This window comes from Eretmochelys imbricata, chromosome 1, assembly GCF_965152235.1.
Source record: "Eretmochelys imbricata isolate rEreImb1 chromosome 1, rEreImb1.hap1, whole genome shotgun sequence".
NCBI classification, from domain to species: Eukaryota; Metazoa; Chordata; order Testudines; family Cheloniidae; genus Eretmochelys; species Eretmochelys imbricata.
The window spans coordinates 203,329-220,537 of record NC_135572.1 but is presented as its reverse complement, the minus strand read 5'-3'; the positions used below and the strand labels follow the sequence as shown (position 1 = coordinate 220,537).

General features: G+C 55.5%; 1 protein-coding gene across 1 annotated transcript in view; it reads right to left on the bottom strand.

Annotated features, from left to right (window-relative positions):
* The window catches only part of DCHS1 (dachsous cadherin-related 1), a 107,603-nt gene that overhangs the window by 25,437 nt on the left and 64,957 nt on the right, over positions 1-17,209 (bottom strand). Inside the window, exons 9-13 of the mRNA XM_077806934.1 lie at positions 12,639-13,473; positions 10,264-10,503; positions 9,501-9,626; positions 8,900-9,109; positions 7,177-8,040 (exon numbers count right to left, since the gene is read on the bottom strand). Of these exons, the coding sequence (XP_077663060.1) occupies positions 7,177-8,040; positions 8,900-9,109; positions 9,501-9,626; positions 10,264-10,503; positions 12,639-13,473 (2,275 nt within the window). The remainder of the gene's footprint in view (positions 1-7,176; positions 8,041-8,899; positions 9,110-9,500; positions 9,627-10,263; positions 10,504-12,638; positions 13,474-17,209) is intronic.

Below are 17,209 nucleotides of genomic sequence, written 5' to 3'. Positions count from 1 at the left end.
TTATTTGCTCAGTAATCTACTTTGATCTGTTTGCTATCCCTTACTCTGAAACTTGCTATCCCTTATAATCACTTAAAATCTATCCTTTCTAGTTAATAAACTTGTTTTGTTTTCTAAAACCCAGTCTGTACAATTCATAACTGGGGGAGGGAGGGGAGCTGTGCATATCTTCCTCCACATTGAGGGAGGGAGCGAATTTCCATGAGCAGCGCAAGACAATACAATTTTGGGTTTACACTCCAGAGGGGGTGTGCACTTGACTGCTGGGCAATCCCCGAGCTGAGTCTTCCCATGCAGAGCTGATTGCAGTGTCTGTGTCTTTTTGCAGCTGGGTGTGGCCCTACCTGTGTGTGTGCTAGAGAAGGCTTGAGGGCCTGGCACCAGTGGCGCAGCTAGGGGGGGAGCGGGGCAGCGGCCGCTCTGCCACTGAGCACAAAGCGGCGCCTTGTCAATGTCGTGGGGCCTTTTAAATTTTCTCCCGTTGAGGGAACAGGGGGAGCGATCCAAAAAAAAGGTGCCACCCACTGCAGCACTTTTACTCACTTGGCGGCGCTCCGGGTCTTTGGCAGCACCTTGGTGGCGGGACCTTCAGTGCCGCCGAAGACACCCGGAGTGAGTGAGGGTCCGCCCCTGGAGCGGGTGACGCCTTTTTTTTGGATCGCTCCCCCTGTTCCCTCCACCCAGCTACGCGGCTGCCTGGCACTGCAGGACAGGGTGAGGGAATCCAGGCTGGTGGAACAGGCACGTTCAGTGGGACCCCAGTACATCAAGTGGCACCCCAAAGTGGGGGTAACCCGTCACAAACCCCCCTCTGACCCTACTGTTGCCCCAGTTATGTCCCTAGAGCTCCACTGAGCTGCCTGGGACATCTGTGCTCCAACAACCCAAATCTGCCCCTAGCATCCTATTACCCTCCCTGCACAGATAGGAATGGAGGCCTAGAGACTGTGCTGCAGAATGTCGCTGTGGCCTGGTTCATGGGACTTGCCTAAGATCACATGGGAATCCTATAACCAAGCAGGGAACTGAAGCCAGGTCTCCCAAGTCCAAGGCTAGTGTGCTAACCTATGTCCCTGTCCCCAGTCCCCCACTGTTCCCAGTTATCCTGGTGTCCTGTGTCCCTTCCCCAAGTACCCCAGTGCCCCATGCCCTGTCCCCAGCATCTCACTCTTTCCAGCTACCCCAGAGCCCTGTGACCCTGCACCCAGTCCTCCTTGTTCTCAGTTACCCCATGTCCCCATCCCAGAAGCCCGTGCCCCACTTCTAGAACCCTGCTGTTTCCTCTTGCCCCATGTGCCCCTACCACCCTGCAGTTCCTCAATACTGATGCCTGTTAGTGTGCCAGACCACCCTCCCCAGGGGTCTCACTCTTCCTTCAGGGTTAGCCATGCGGCCTCGCAACCTCCTTAGACTGGACCTCTGGGGCTGCAGCACTCCTACTTCACACCGTAAGCTCTGTTCAGCAAGTCTCACTGAGACAGACTCCTGGTAGAGACTTGTCCACTCTGCAGGGATTAATGCACCTCACCAAGCGCTTGCACTCACACTCAAACAGCATTGTCACAGCAATTGGATTTATTAGTCAGTGGCACACAGCACAGGAAGCCCTTAGATAAGCCCAGAGAAATGAAGGTTAAAGCACATACTATCCTGGTCAGCCCAGCGCCCAGCCAAGCTGTAGTGAACCCCTTTGTTCAAGTTGTGTGTGTCTCTCCATCTGACCTCCTTCGTCAGACTCCAGGTGAGAGACTCTTAAGACTCCAGGTGAGAGACGCTTAAGTTCAGTTGACACCTGAGGCTCACAGGAAAAGGTTTTGGGTGTAAAAGACACAGGGTACGACATATATGGTTGCCGCCGCCCTGCTGGGAGAATCTCTCCACTAATGGGATAAGGTCAGTGGTGAGCTGGAGCCGGTTTGCTTCGGTTCGGTAGAACCACTTGTTCGCACCGGTTCGTACTGGTTCGCTAGAACCACTTGTTAAATTTAGAAGACCTTTTAGAGCCGGCTGTCCCGTGAGGGACAACCGACTCTAAAAAGGGCTTCTAAATTTAACAACCAGCCAAAAGCGGCACCTTAGGTGCCAACTCCGTGGGTGTTCCGGGGCTGGAGCACCCACGGGGAAAATTTGGTGGGTGCAGAGCACCCACTGGCAGCTCCCGCCCTGCGCCCAGCCTCAGCTCACCTCTGCTCCGCCTCCACCTCCTCCCCTGAACGCGCCACCCTGCTCTGCTTCTCTGCCCCGCCCCCCCCGGCTTCCTGCAAATCAGCAGTTCGCACAGGAAGCCTGGGAGGGCTCAGAAGCAGGCGGCGGCTTTGCGCTCAGGCCGAGGGTGGCGGAGGTGAGCTGGGGTGGGGAGTGGTTCCCCTGTGCGCCCCCCCCACCCCGGGGTTACCTGCTGCGGTGTGGGCGGCCCTCCCCGCGCCCCCCCACCCCAGCTCACCTCTGCTCCGCCTCCATTTCCCTATGCCTGAGCGCGAAGCCGCTGCTTGCTTCTCAACTCCCCCCCTCACCGGCTTCCAGTGCAAACAGCTGATTGGCAGGAAGCGGGGGTTGGGGCGGAGAAGCAGAGCGGGGCGGCGCGTTCAGGGGAGGAGGCGGAGTGGAGGTGTGGTGAGCTGGGGCTGGTGTGGGGCAGGGAGCTGCTGGTGGGTGCTCTGCACCCACCAAATTTTCCCCATGGGTGCTCCAGCCCCGGAGCACCCATGGAGTCGGCACTTAAAGCGCCACTTTTGATGTGATCAGTGGCGGGAGCGGCCGCTCCCTCTGCTCCCCCCCAGCTAGGCTCCCCCGCCCCTAGGAGCCAGAGGGACCTGCCAGATGCTTCCTTGGAGCTGCCCCAGGTAAGCACCGCCAGGACTCCCCACCTTGCAGGCTGGTTGGCAGATGAATTTGTCGACAGAAGGCCCGGGTATGAAAAGAAACCCAAAGGGATTGGCCCAGATCTGGGACCCGGTGGTTACACAGGGGTGCTCCAGAAGTGGGACATGAGCAAATCCAAACCAGCGTGACAGCTGATGTGGTAGCCCTCTCCATGTGAGCTCAGGCCCTGAAATGTAATGTTTGTTGGAAAACAGGGCATAGGTGGGCAAAACTGCCAAGGGTTAATGAAACAGTAGCCAAACGAAGGGTTAACTTGGGGCAAGCCCAGCTGGAAGGAAGGCCAGATCCTCAGGTTGCCAGGGCTGACAGTGTACCTGTGGCTCGGGGGGAGGAGGCCTCCAGGTCAGCCCATCTACAGGGTGTGATGTTCAGGCCTCTGCTGTCAACCCACATGACCCAGTGAATCCAACTCACAGGGTGTGCACCGGGCAGCCATCACCATATCATCCCCAGAGAGGTGGATGGGAGGAGGGCCCAGGGGTACCAGGACACAGGTGCTGAGGTGACTCTGGCATGGCCCGATGTGGTGGCCCTGGATCAGTTTGTGCCCATTGACTAGCTGGCGATGAGGAGGGGTGTTCAGATACAGTGAGGTGCTGTAGTGAAGATATCCCTGAAATAGGGGTGCCAAGGAAGGGCACAAAGAGGCTGGGGCTCAGGATCATCTACCAGTGAAGGTGCTGATGGCAAATGATCTGGATGATGGCCGGATGGTGCAGAGAGCATCCTGGTTCTTTCCAGAGCCAGAGAGCACTACCCTGACCCAGGGTCCTGGACTACCAAGCATGGGGCTAATCAGCCTCCACTTTGGGGGAATATGCTACCTGGGATGGGGCTGAGCCTGAGACTTTGTCCTGAGGTGGGGAACTAAACTGGGGGGAGAGGTAGATACGCTTGAGGGTAGGGATAGGATACAGAGGGACCTACACAAATTAGAGGATTGGGCCAAAAGAAATCTGATGAGGTTCAACAAGGACAAGTGCAGAGTCCTGCACTTAGGACGGAAGAATCCCATACAGCTCTACAGACTAGGGACCAAATGGCTAAGCAGCAGTTCTGCCAAAAAGGACCTAGGGGTTACAGTGGACGAGAAGCTGGATATGAGTCAACAGTGTGCCATTGTTGCCAAGAAGGCCAATGGCATTTTGGGATGTATAAGTAGGGGCACTGCCAGCAGATCGAGGGACGTGATCGTTCCCCTCTCTTCGACGTTGGTGAGGCCTCATCTGGAGTACTGTGTCCAGTTTTGGGCCCCACACTACAAGAGGGATGTGGAAAAATTGGAAAACGTCCAGCGGAGGGCAACAAAAATGATTAGGGGACTGGAATACATGACTTATGAGGAGAGGCTGAGGGAACTGGGATTGTTTAGTCTGCGGAAGAGAAGAATGAAGGGGGATTTGATAGCTGCTTTCAACTACCTGAAAGGGGATTCCAGAGAGGATGGATCTAGACTGTTCTCAGTGGTACCAGATGACAGAACAAGGAGTAATGGTCTCAAGTTGCAGTGGGGGAGATTTAGGTTGATTATTAGGAAAAACTTTTTCACTAGGATAGTGGTGAAGCACTGGAACGGGTTACCTAGGGAGGTGATGGAATCTCCTTCCTTAGAGGTTTTTAAGGTCAGGCTTGACAAAGACCTGGCTGGGATGATTTAGTTGGGGATTGGTCCTGCTTTGAGCAGGGGGTTGTACTAGATGACCTCCTGAGGTCCCTTGCAACCCTGATAGTCTATGATTCTATTAACATAGAACCATGGGATTAGAAGGGACTACAAGGGTTATCTAGGGTCATCACTGTCTAGGAGGTTAGACTAGAAACCGAGGCACAGCCAAAGGTTGCTGTGACTCCAGCCCCTACCAGCAAAGAGGGACAGGTCACACTCACTACCCAGGAGTTGAATTTCAGACTGAACTGCAGAAGGATTCCCTCCTTGGAGAAGCTGAGGGCCACAGCTGACCACAGCACTGTAAAATCCCTTAAGGAGTACGGCAGAGACACATTCCGGTGGGAGAAAAGATTCCTGTACCAGGAATCAGTTCCCACTGGGAAAATTGAACCTTGCGGGGATCAGGAGGCAGCTGTTGATTCCCCAGAGGTACCACTGCAAACTATTGTACCTGGCCCACGATATCCTCTCAGGACATCACGGGACATAGCACACCCAGCAAAGGCTACTGGCCTGGAGTCTTTGACACAGTCAAATAGTACTGCAGGTCCTGTGACCCCTGCCAGAGGATGGGGTGAAGTATAAAGCAGTGCTGAGATCATTGCCCATCATAAGGGAACCTTTTCAGAAGGTGGCGATAGTGGGGACCCTTAGCAAGGCAACCCGGGCAGGGAAGAAATACATTCTGATGGTGGTTGATTGCGCTACCCGCCACCCAGGGGCAGTGGCTCTGTCCTCCATTGAGGCAGACACGCTGCTGACTATCTTCAGCAGAGTGGGGTTCACCTGGGAGGTCTTTACAGACCAGGGGTCCAATGTCATGTCAGCCCTACTCTGGGGCTTGTGGGAGAAACTGGGGGTCCAGCACACCTGGGCCTCTTCTCATCACCCTCCGTCCAACAGGCTGGTGGAGATGTTTAATAGGATCCTGAAGATAGTGTTGAGGACTTTTATGGACCAGCATCAGCAGGACTCAGATAAGTGTTTGCTGTTTGCTTATAGGGAAGTGCCCCAGAAATCTACAGGGATCTCCCTTTTTGAATTGCTGTGTGGGAGGAGAGTGAGGGGACCGCTGGACATGATGAGGGATGAGTGGGAGGAGAAGGCCTCCCTCAAAGGGCAACTGGTGGAGGACTATGTGCTGTCCTTTTGGGAAAGGCTCACTGACCACTCCGCTCTGACATGCTGCATGAAATGAAAGGGTTTAATGCCAAACTTCTAAGCTGGAGTTTGACCCTCCAAGATTATGATATTGAAGTGATTCATGTTAATCGGAGTGAAAATGGTATAGCTGATACCTTGCCATGAAACCGGGAACCTGAACTTCCCCAGTGCAGGCAGAAGGCAAAGCGCAGGGCAGGCTCGAATGGGGAAGGGACGTGCAGTGGCAATTTTTGGTAATATTTTTATGAATTCTATGTGTGCCTCAGTTTATCCTGTATGCTGCATTGTTACCCAGTGGGGTGGAAAAGGAATGCTTCCAGGGCAGGCTAACAGACATAGGTGTGGGCGTCAGCTGACGGTCTGGGCCTTGACCCCCATATCAGTGGAAGAGTTAAGACAATGGAAAACCCAGTCACCAAGACATGGACAACTAGAAAACAATGACCCAGAGGGAGATGGATTTCCCCACCTCCCAACAGGGAAGCTGAGTAACATTCCTGGACTCAAGAACAAAGGACAGGAAGGTGTGAGCTGGCGGGGAGAAGAATTGGCTTCTGGAAGGAGTTGCGGCTCTCACCTGGAGTCTAAACGTGAAGTCAGATGGAGAGACACACAAAACTTGAACAATGGGACTCACTCCAGCATGGCTGGGCTCTAGGATGATCAGGATGGCCTGTGCTTTCCCCTTCAGTTCTATGGGCTAACGTCAGGGCTTCTGGTGCTGTGCGCCACTGACTAATGAACCTGACTGTTTTGACAACGCTGTGTGTGTGTCATGGCAAATGCTGGGTGAGGTGCACTGATCCCTGCAGAGTGCACATACTCTATCCGGAGTCTGTCTCACTTGGACTCACTGCACAGAGCTCACAGTGTGAAGAGGAGTGCTGAAGTCTCAGAGCTTCAGTGTGAAGCAGTGGTGAGGCCATGTGGCACATCCTGCAGGAAGAGTGAGACCCCTTGGCGGTCTGGCACATTCCTCCTAGAGATGGTTCCAAAGCTAGGGGTGTAGCACTGATCCTGGGAATCCATGGCACCCCATGCAATACCCCTAGCGCCCCACTTTCCTCTGTTTCCCCCAGTCTCCCTGTCCGAGCACCCTGCTGTTCCCAGTTACTTCCACTGCCCCACTCCAGATTTTGCTGCTCCCCAGTGTCTCTGGTGCGCCACTGTTCCCTGTTACCCTGGCACACAGCTCCCATCCCCAGAGCCTGGCCCTTCCCTGTTATCCCTTGGCACCCAGCTCCCATCCCCGGCTCCCGGCCGTTCCCTGCTACCCTTGGCACCCAGCTCCCATCCCTGGCTCCCGGTTGTTCTCTGTTACCCTTGCCACCCAGTTCCCATCCCCAGCTCCCAGCTGTTCCCTGTTACCCCTGGCACACAGTGCCTATCCCTAGATCCTGGCCGTTTCCTGCCCAGCCCCGCACTGTTCACCCTGTGCCCTGTCTGGCTGGTGGCACTACCTGTGGGGGCATTCTCAGGTATGGCTACATCTCTGGTGCTGCGGGGGAAGCGCACGCCCTGGTAGCTCTCTTCCTGCAGGTAGATCACCACCACGCCGGTGGAGGAGAGGGCTGGTTGGCCCAAGTCGGTGGCCAGGATGAAAAGGGTGCGCTGGCGCTGGCTGAGAGAGCCTAGGGGCTGCAGCAACTGGATGGCACCAGTGTAGGAATTGATGGCGAAGCTGGGGTTGTGTGTGGCAAACCGGTACAGAATGGAGGCGTTGGCACCTGCGTCTTTGTCCTCAGCCCGCATAGTGGCCACCACCTGCTTAGGTGGCGTGTGGCGGGAGAGATTGACGGAGAGTGGGCTGTACAGGAAGGCAGGTGCATGGTCGTTGACGTCCTGCACGACGACTGTGACACGCACGACCGCGCTCTTGGGCTCCCAGGGTGCCGAGTCCACGGCTTTGGCCAGGAAGCTGTAAATCGGGCGGCGCTCACGATCCAAGGCCTGGGCACTGGTGATGAGCCCGCTCTGTGGTTCCACCTGGAACATGCCCAGCGACTCATTGCCCAGGTAGTAGGAAACCTGCCCATTGGTGCCCTCATCCGGGTCCAGTGCCACCAGCTGCAGGACCAGTGCCCCGACAGCCAGGTCCTCAGGCACCTCCACAGTGTAGGCTGCCTGCGCAAAGTGCGGTGCATTGTCATTGAGGTCCAGCACCCGCACATTCAGAGACATGGTGGCACTGCGCTGGGGTGTGCCGTGGTCTCGTGCCACCACAGTCAGACGGTAATAGGCCACCAGCTCTCGGTCCAGGCTGCGCGAGGTGGAGAACACACCAGAAGCAGGGTCCAGGCTGAAATCCTGGGCAGGGTCTCCATCTGGGAGAGAAGAGATGGGAATGAGAGAACCTCCCTGATATGGCCTGGGAGCCGGGGGGGGGGGGGGGGACGGGTAATGGGAGCAAGGAACCCTCCCGATATGGCTCAGAGGGGGAGTGGGAGCAAGTGACATTTCCTGATACTGCCCAGTGGGAGGGGGATGGGAATGATGGACTTTCCCTGATATGGCCCCTGTAGTTCTGCAGACAGACCCCTGCAGGCAGGGAGCCATGGTGCAAACAGGATGGGGTCTCTCCCGTCTGAATTGCACAGAAAATGGCCCACAACTGGCACCACCTCAGTGGCAAACACTTCCCCAGTGCAGAGTAGAAGTGGCAAACCCAAACAGCATGCACAGTGTAGCCCCATCCCAGCATGCCCCACAACCACTCCTCCTGCCATCGAACAGCACTCAACTAGCCCCCAAGAGCCCCAAGAATGAGGCACCAGAACCAGCCACAGCTTGAGGGCTTTGACCTGGCCCAGATGACTGGTGCTGCAGAGACCTCACCACAGAGCTGTGTGCAAACCTCAGCCCGACCCCCCGATACAGATTCAGCAGGAACAGATAGGAGAGGACCGGGGAGGCCCCAGGAGGAGCAACTGCAGCCAGTGTTCACAACCCTGGAGGCACACTCTACTGAGGTCCTCGGAGGGGCAGCAGTCAAGAGCCATGCCTTGCCTGGCACAGAACCAAGCCAGTGTGGATTGTACCCCATGCCGCAGGGGCTGCAGCACACATGGCAGATGGGGGATTGCTGCTCATGCCAATGGTCTCAGCGAAGGACCCCCATGTGGGAGCTGGGGTCAGAAGGGGGAGCACCAGCACAGCGTGAGCCATGTGCCCGGTGGCCCTCACCCATCACATGGTACTCCAGACGCCCATTCTCGCCCGCATCCAAGTCTGTGGCCCGCAGAGTGTAGAGCGCCACGCGGCTCTGGTTCTCGGGCACCTCCAAGGAGCAGGATTCGCTCTCGAAGCGCGGGGCATGGTCGTTTTCATCTCCCACCAAGATCCGCACTGTCACTTTGGCCAGGTTGGGGGGCAGGCCACCATCCTGGGCATAGACTGTGGGAAGAGAGGGAGGGGGTCCTGGAGACCCTAGGTGCCACCCATAGGGACCACACCCACCGCCTGCAAGGAGCAGCTCCACCATGGCCCATCTCCCCCAGCCCGCACCCTGTGCCCAATCTGGGTCCCTCCACTCTCCTGTCCCCCTCCCTTCCTGCCTCACCCACCCAACACTCTTACATCAAAACCTGAACATTCCCCACTCTCTTTCTTTGCCCCACACAATACACCTCCTTCCTCCAGCAAACATGCTGATGTCCATGCCAGCTGGGAGCACAGCTGGACCCCCTCCCATCTCCTCCCCTTAGTCCCTGCTACCCTCACTGCCACTCTCCACTTCCCATACAGCACCTTCCCCCCCAAGCCCAACCCCCAGGTCTGGCCATACCTGTTAGCATGTGCTGCTCCCGCCTCTCTCGGTCCAGGGAGCGCATGGTGGTGACAAGCCCAGTCTGTGGGTGGATGGAGAAGGGACTCCCAGAGAGGCCCCCATATGACACATGCCCATTGGCCCCTGCAAAAGAGAAACCTCTGGTCTGAAGGGGTAAGTGCAGACAGCTCCTGCAATGGTCCCAGGACCAGGCCCTCTTTCCACTTGCCCGCCCCAGCCCTCTGCACCCACTGTGCCTCCTCCCACCCACCCCAGGCCATGCTCCCTTCCCTTTCCCCACAAGGGAGCAGTGTGGGGGCTGGGTGGGAAAAGACCCCTAGAGGCAGGAGGGAAGGGGCAGAAGTGGAGATGTCAGGAAGGCTGAGGAAAGGAGACAGCTGTGGCCAGGCTAAGGGGACCTGGGCAGGCTGGGGGTCAGTTGGAGGAGAGAGTGGGGAGGGACTGCTGCTTGGTGACAGTCCCTCAGGCCCAGGCCACACTGTGGGGACGACGGCAATTGTGACATGGATCTGTGTGGGTCTAGTGTGACAGGGCTCCAATCTCCGATGCCCCTCAATGCTCAGGGACTGGCTCTCTCATCTCCCGCAGGTAAGGCGCCCAACCCTGGGGCTCCCTGGATACTGCCTTGGCAGATGAGGAGCAGGGGAAGGCCTGTGGTGATCACGTACTCTTCAGCCCCTGGGCCAATGCCTTTGGCGCAGCTTTGACCCAGCCAACCTCCCTCCCCGAGGGCCACCTGTTCCAGCCCCAAGGCTCTCACCCAGGTCGCAGTCTGTGGCCAGCAGCTGCAGCACGGGGCTGCCTGCTGGCAGATTCTCCATGACACTGGCCTCATACTCAGCCTTCTCGAAGGCAGGTGCCTCATCATTAACGTCCAGCACCAGCACTGTCAGCAGCTGCGTGGACGAGCGGCGCGGGAAGCCGTGGTCCATGGCCACCACTGTCAGGTTGTGCTGGGATATCTCCTCCCTGTTCAGAGTCCGCACAATGGAGAGGGCACCTGGGGAGACACCAGGACAGACTGAGCCTGGGACAGAGGAGTCACAGGGAGCTGTGCTGAGCCAGGGTCACTGAGGTCAGGCTCCATGCTTGGTGCCCCACAGCACTACAAACCCCACACCTTGGGCTGTGGAGCTGCGCCCAGCTCTCCCTGCACACGCTGGCACCTGCCTGCTTCTGTCCCTCATGCTGTGGCCAGGCACCTCCTCCCGCCTGGGCCCAGTGGGAATCTCTTACCCACTCCAGGCTGGGTCAGGAATCTACTGTCACCACTGCCCCCATCCTCCCACTGGGTCCCCATGCCTCCCCGATGCTCCTTATCCATTGTGTCTACCTGTCTTCCCATCCCCCACATCCATCACCTTTTCGCCTTCACCCCCTGTGTCTCCCGTGTCCCCTCCCGCACATCCATCACCCCTTTTCCTTCCCCCCTGTGTCTCCCATGTCCCCTCCCGCACATCCATCACCCCTTTTCCTTCCCCCCTGTGTCTCCCGTGTCCCCTCCTGCACATCCATCACCCCTTTTCCTTCCCCCCTGTGTCTCCCGTGTCCCCTCCCGCACATCCATCACCCCTTTTCCTTCCCCCCTGTGTCTCCCATGTCCCCTCCCCCACATCCATCACCTCTTCCCCTTCGCCCCCTGTGTCTCCCATGTCCCCTCCCCCACATCCATCACCTCTTCCCCTTCGCCCCTTGTGTCTCCCATGTCCCCTCCCCCACATCCATCACCTCTTCCCCTTCGCCCCCTGTGTCTCCCATGTCCCCTCCCCCGCATCCATCACCTCTTCGCCTTCACCCCCTGTGTCTCCCGTGTCCCCTCCCGCACATCCATCACCCCTTTTCCTTCCCCCCTGTGTCTCCCATGTCCCCACCCCCACATCCATCAGCCCTTTTCCTTCCCCCCTGTGTCTCCCGTGTCCCCTCCTGCACATCCATCACCCCTTTTCCTTCCCCCCTGTGTCTCCCGTGTCCCCTCCCCCACATCCATCACCTCTTCCCCTTCGCCCCCTGTGTCTCCCATGTCCCCTCCCCCACATCCATCACCTCTTCGCCTTCACCCCCTGTGTCTCCCGTGTCCCCTCCCGCACATCCATCACCCCTTTTCCTTCCCCCCTGTGTCTCCCGTGTCCCCTCCCGCACATCCATCACCCCTTTTCCTTCCCCCCTGTGTCTCCCGTGTCCCCTCCCGCACATCCATCACCCCTTTTCCTTCCCCCCTGTGTCTCCCGTGTCCCCTCCCGCACATCCATCACCCCTTTTCCTTCCCCCCTGTGTCTCCCGTGTCCCCTCCTGCACATCCATCACCCCTTTTCCTTCCCCACTGTGTCTCCCACGTCCCCTCCCCCACATCCATCACCTCTTCCCCTTCGCCCCCTGTGTCTCCCATGTCCCCTCCCCCACATCCATCACCTCTTCCCCTTCACCCCTTGTGTCTCCCATGTCCCCTCCCCCACATCCATCACCTCTTCCCCTTCGCCCCTGTGTCTCCCATGTCCCCTCCCCCGCATCCATCACCTCTTCGCCTTCACCCCCTGTGTCTCCCGTGTCCCCTCCCACACATCCATCACCCCTTTTCCTTCCCCCCTGTGTCTCCCATGTCCCCTCCCCCACATCCATCAGCCCTTTTCCTTCCCCCCTGTGTCTCCCGTGTCCCCTCCTGCACATCCATCACCCCTTTTCCTTCCCCCCTGTGTCTCCCGTGTCCCCTCCCCCACATCCATCACCTCTTCCCCTTCGCCCCCTGTGTCTCCCATGTCCCCTCCCCCACATCCATCACCTCTTCGCCTTCACCCCCTGTGTCTCCCGTGTCCCCTCCCGCACATCCATCACCCCTTTTCCTTCCCCCCTGTGTCTCCCGTGTCCCCTCCCGCACATCCATCACCCCTTTTCCTTCCCCCCTGTGTCTCCCGTGTCCCCTCCCGCACATCCATCACCCCTTTTCCTTCCCCCCTGTGTCTCCCGTGTCCCCTCCTGCACATCCATCACCCCTTTTCCTTCCCCCCTTGTATTTCCCATATCCCCTCCCACCCCCCACATCAGTCACCTCTTCCCCTTCACTTCTTGTGTCTCCCATGTCCCTTGCCCTCCTCTCCCCCGCAGCCCCAGCATCTCCCTGCAGCCCCACAGGCCCCTTACCGGTGCTGGGGTTGAGGTGGAATCGGCCCTCGGCGTTGCCTGCCTGCAGTGTGTAGCTCACCCGTCCGTTTTCGCCCAGGTCCCCATCCCGCGCCACCACGTGCAGCACCATGAAGCCAGTGGGCTGGTCCTCCATGACGCTAACGGTGGCTGGTGAGAGGAAGACGGGCGTGTTGTCGTTCTCGTCTGTCACAAAGACGCGGGCAGTGACGGCAGCGGAGCGGCGCTGGCTGACGTTGAGGGCCTGGTCTGTGGCCTCCACCACCAGCAGAAAGGAGGGGGCAGCCTCGCGGTCCAGCCCCTGCTGGAGGCTCAGCAGCCCAGAGTGGGCATCCAGCTGGAAGTGGGAGCCGGGGGGCTCCTGGTGCAGCAGCCTGTAGCACACCTGGCTGTTGGGGCCAGCACCGTCTCCATCTGGGGCCTGGAAGGTGAAGATGGAGGCACCGATCTGGGTGTTCTCGGGCACCACAATAGTGATGGGGTCCTCGGGGAAGGCAGGCGCCTGGTCATTACAGTCCTGCACATGGATCTGCACCAGCACCAGCCGGCTGGCAGGGTAGCCGCGCTGTGTGTCCTCGGCGCTGACGTGCAGCGTGTGCTGGGCCCCCAACTCATAGTCCAGCTCCCGTGCCGCGTAGATCTCCCCCGTCATGCTGTCCACCACAAAGGTGCCGTCTCCACCTCCCCCCAGCAGGGTGTAAGTCAGATGCCCCTGTGCAGAGGCCTCAGGCGGCGCCACCGAGCCAATCACTGAGCCAGGTCTGACCCCTTCCACCGGGTGCAGTGTAAGCACAGTGGCATCTGGCTGTGGCAGCACCCGGGAGGATGGCAGTACCTGCAGGTGAAGAGAGAGGGGAAGGGGGAGTGAAAGTCTGAAGTGGGACCTGTGGGGTTGGAAGAGGTGAGGTGAGAGGGGGAAGTATGGGGCAGCAGTGGGGATGTGAGGCAGGAGGGGGAGCTGTGGGGCAGTAGTGGGGGTGTAAGGCGGGAGGAGAGAGCTGTAGTGTAGCAGTGGGGATGTGGGGTGGCAGGGGGGACCTGTGGGGCAGTAGTGGGGATGTGTTGCCTCACTCCTTTACTGCGTCCCAAAGCCATTGACACCTATAGCCAACTGAACAGAACTGACACTGGGAGCTACAAACAGTTCAAAAGAGCCTTATTGCTTAGGTTTGAGCTAACAATGAAGGCAGAAATAATCAATTATTTTTGTCCAGGTGAAAGATTTTGTGGTCTGTTCAAAAGCGTCTGGCAGGCTGGATTTGGCCAGCAATCTGCCTATTGCCTACCGTGGCCTAAGACCTATAGGAAAAGGTTTTGGCATGTGCAGTAGAACAAAAGGCTGGCACCCTGACAGGTGAGTACTCCCACAGGTGGAGTAACGGAGCTGGTGTCACTACCCTGGAATCTTTGTAAGACCTGATCAGGTTAGAACTTTATATGAAATATGTCCCTCTGATCCTAAAATGTGATGGAAAATAGAAAGGAGCATAAACTCCGGCAAATGAAGTGTAAAAATATAATTAGTTAGTTAGTTAGTACCTGTGACAGGATACCTGGAGTGCAGCGTGGGACTGTGGGACCTCTGTGCCCCCTTAACTCTCCAGCCTGGGCTGTCTCTCACAATGCTTTGCTAGTGACAAGCAGCAAACCCCTCCAGGCGCTGTGATTACTCAGCAACAGCAGGTGGAGCCCCTCAGCCAGCTAGATTGCATGAATGCTCCCAGAGCCGGTCATGAATCACTCAGAGAAAGGCACCAGCCAAATTCCCCCAGCTCCCATCCTTATACCTCAGGAATATACTGTCTTGTACTGCTCAAGATGAGCAGTACAAATTTATTAATTGGTTCACCACTTCATCAATGGAAAGTGGATATACACTCGCCTTTGTAAAACCTGAGCAAATTTACCAAACACTTCAGGCAAACTCACTGGCAAAGATAAATAGTAAAACAAATGTATTGACTACAAATGATAGATTTTAAGTGGTTATAAGTGATAGGCAAAATGTCAGAGTTAGTTACCAAAAGAAAATAAATTAAAAGCATGCAGTCTAAACTCTCAACCCTATTAGACTGGGCAACATCTAGATTAAGCAGTTTTTCTCACCCTACTGGATATTGCAGTCCTTAATATACAGGTTTGTCCCTTAAATCTGGGCCAGTCTCCTCTGTTGGAATCTTCAGTCTTTTGAGTGTCTTTGTTGCTTGCAGCATAGGTGGGGGCAGGAGAAAGGTGAAGTATTGGCCCCCTGTGTTCTGGTTTACACCTTTAGTCCATGTGCTTGGAGAACACAAGTCCAGGCATGTCTGGAGGGCATTGCTGAGTCCCCAGGCAAGGTTGAGCACTTCCCCTTGTATGGCCTTATGCAGGTGAGTCACTGAATTGTAGCTCCCTTGATGGACAATGGCTGTTGATGGTGGTTTGACACCTACCTGGGCGTTGGTTACTTTTTGTTGGCATTGTCTCTGGAGAGCTAGCATTTGGTCACTTCCCAAACCCACAGCATATTTTAGTTACAACCATACAACACAATTCTCATAACTTCATATGCATTAATTATATACATATTTACACAGAACAAAAACAACAAGGAGTCCTTGTGGCACCTTAGAGACTAACAAATTTATTTGGGCATAAGCTTTCGTGGGCTAGAACCCACTTCATCAGATGCATGGAGTGGAAAGCACAGGAGCAGGTATATATACATAGTACATGAAAAGATGGGAGTTGCCTTACCAAGTGGGGGGGGGCAGTCTAATGAGACAACTCAATTAACAGTTGAATACCAAGGGAGGAAAAATCACTTTTGTAGTGGTAATGAGGGTGGCCCATTTCAAACAGTTGATAAGAAGGTGTGAGTAACAGTAGGGGGAAATTAGTAAGGGGAAATTAATTTTTGTAATGACCCATCCACTCCCAGTCTTTATTCAGGCCTAATTTGATGATGTCCAGTTTGCAAATTAATTCCAGGTCTGCAGTTTCACTTTGGAGTCTGTTTTTGAAGTTTTTTTGTTGAAGAATTGCGACTTTTAAGTCTGTTATTGAGTGACCAGGGAGATTGAAGTGTTCTCCTACTGGTTTTTGAATGTTATAATTCCTGATGTCAGATTTGTGTCCATTTATTCTTTTGCGTAGAGACTGTCTGGTTTGGCCAATGTACATGGCATAGGGGCATTGCTGACACATGATGGCATATATCACATTGGTAGATATGCAGGTGAACGAGCTCCTGATGGCGTGGCTGATGTGATTAGGTCCTATGATGGTGTCCCTTGAATAGATATGCAAACAGAGTTGGCACTGGGGTTTGTTGCAGGGTTTGGTTCCTGGGTTAATGTTTTTGTTGTGTGGTGTGTAGCTGCTGGTGAGTATTTGCTTCAGGTTGGGGGGCTGTCTGTAAGTGAGGACTGGCCTGTCTCCCAAGGTCTGTGAGAGTGATGGGTCGTCCTTCAGGATAGGTTGTAGATCCTTGATGATGCATTGGAGAGGTTTTAGTTGGGGGCTGAAGGTGATGGCTAGTGGCGTTCTGTTATTTTCTTTGTTGGGCCTGTCTTGTAGTAGGTGACTTCTGGGTACCTTTCTGGCTCTGTCAATCTGTTTCTTCACTTCACCAGGTGGATATTATAGTTTTAAGAATGCTTGATAGAGATTCTGTAGGTGTTTGTCTCTGTCTGAGGGAGTGTCTCTTTGAAAAACCACCAACTGTCTTCGGTTGTTTTTCCCCTTAGACTTGCTTCCCTAGGGGATTTAGTTGTTTAAAAAAAGCCTCATCTGCCCCTTCTTCCCGGTTAGGTGGTCTGTAGTGGACCCCAACCATGACACCATCCTTGTTTTTTTACCCCTTTTATCCTTACCCAGAGCCTCTCAACAAGTCTGTCTCCTATTTCTGTCTCAACCTCAGTCCAAGTGCGTCCATTTTTAATGTATAAGGCAACACCTCCTCCCTTTTTTCCCTGCCTGTTCTTCCTGAGTAAGCTGTACCGTTGTCGATCTAATGCCTCTTGGCATGTCTTTTGTTGTACGCCGTATTACCCAGTAAGCATTGTTCTATTATATTTCGTAGAGTGAAGATCTGGTCTGTGCATCCACACTCTTTCCGAAAACTGGTTTGCTCTTTTCTGAGAATGCTCAGTTTGATTTTGAAAGGGAAAGAGATGTGATAAAATGGGATTTTTTTGTAATATTTTTATGATACCTATGTGTGCCTCAGTTTCTTTCTGGACTTTGTGTTACCACTTGAGGTGGGGTGCAGAAGTGTTAACACTGCTCCTGGGACACTGTAGGAGACACAAGTCTGGGTGACACCTTGTGGTCTGGTTGGAATAAATAGGGTCATTAATTAACTAGTTGAAACCGACCCAGAATAATAGCAGGTCCAGAGAGACAACAGGACATCCCAGTGACTGAACCCTGGCAGGCGAAGGACGTGAACTAAATTGGAGAACAAAGAGGAAAAGGGACCTGGGATAAGAGCTACTCTTTGGAGGCACTAAGAAGCTCTCCCCTGGGTGGACAGAAAGGAGAGCATGGATGCATAGGCACTGACTCCACGTGGGCGCTCTGGGGCTGGA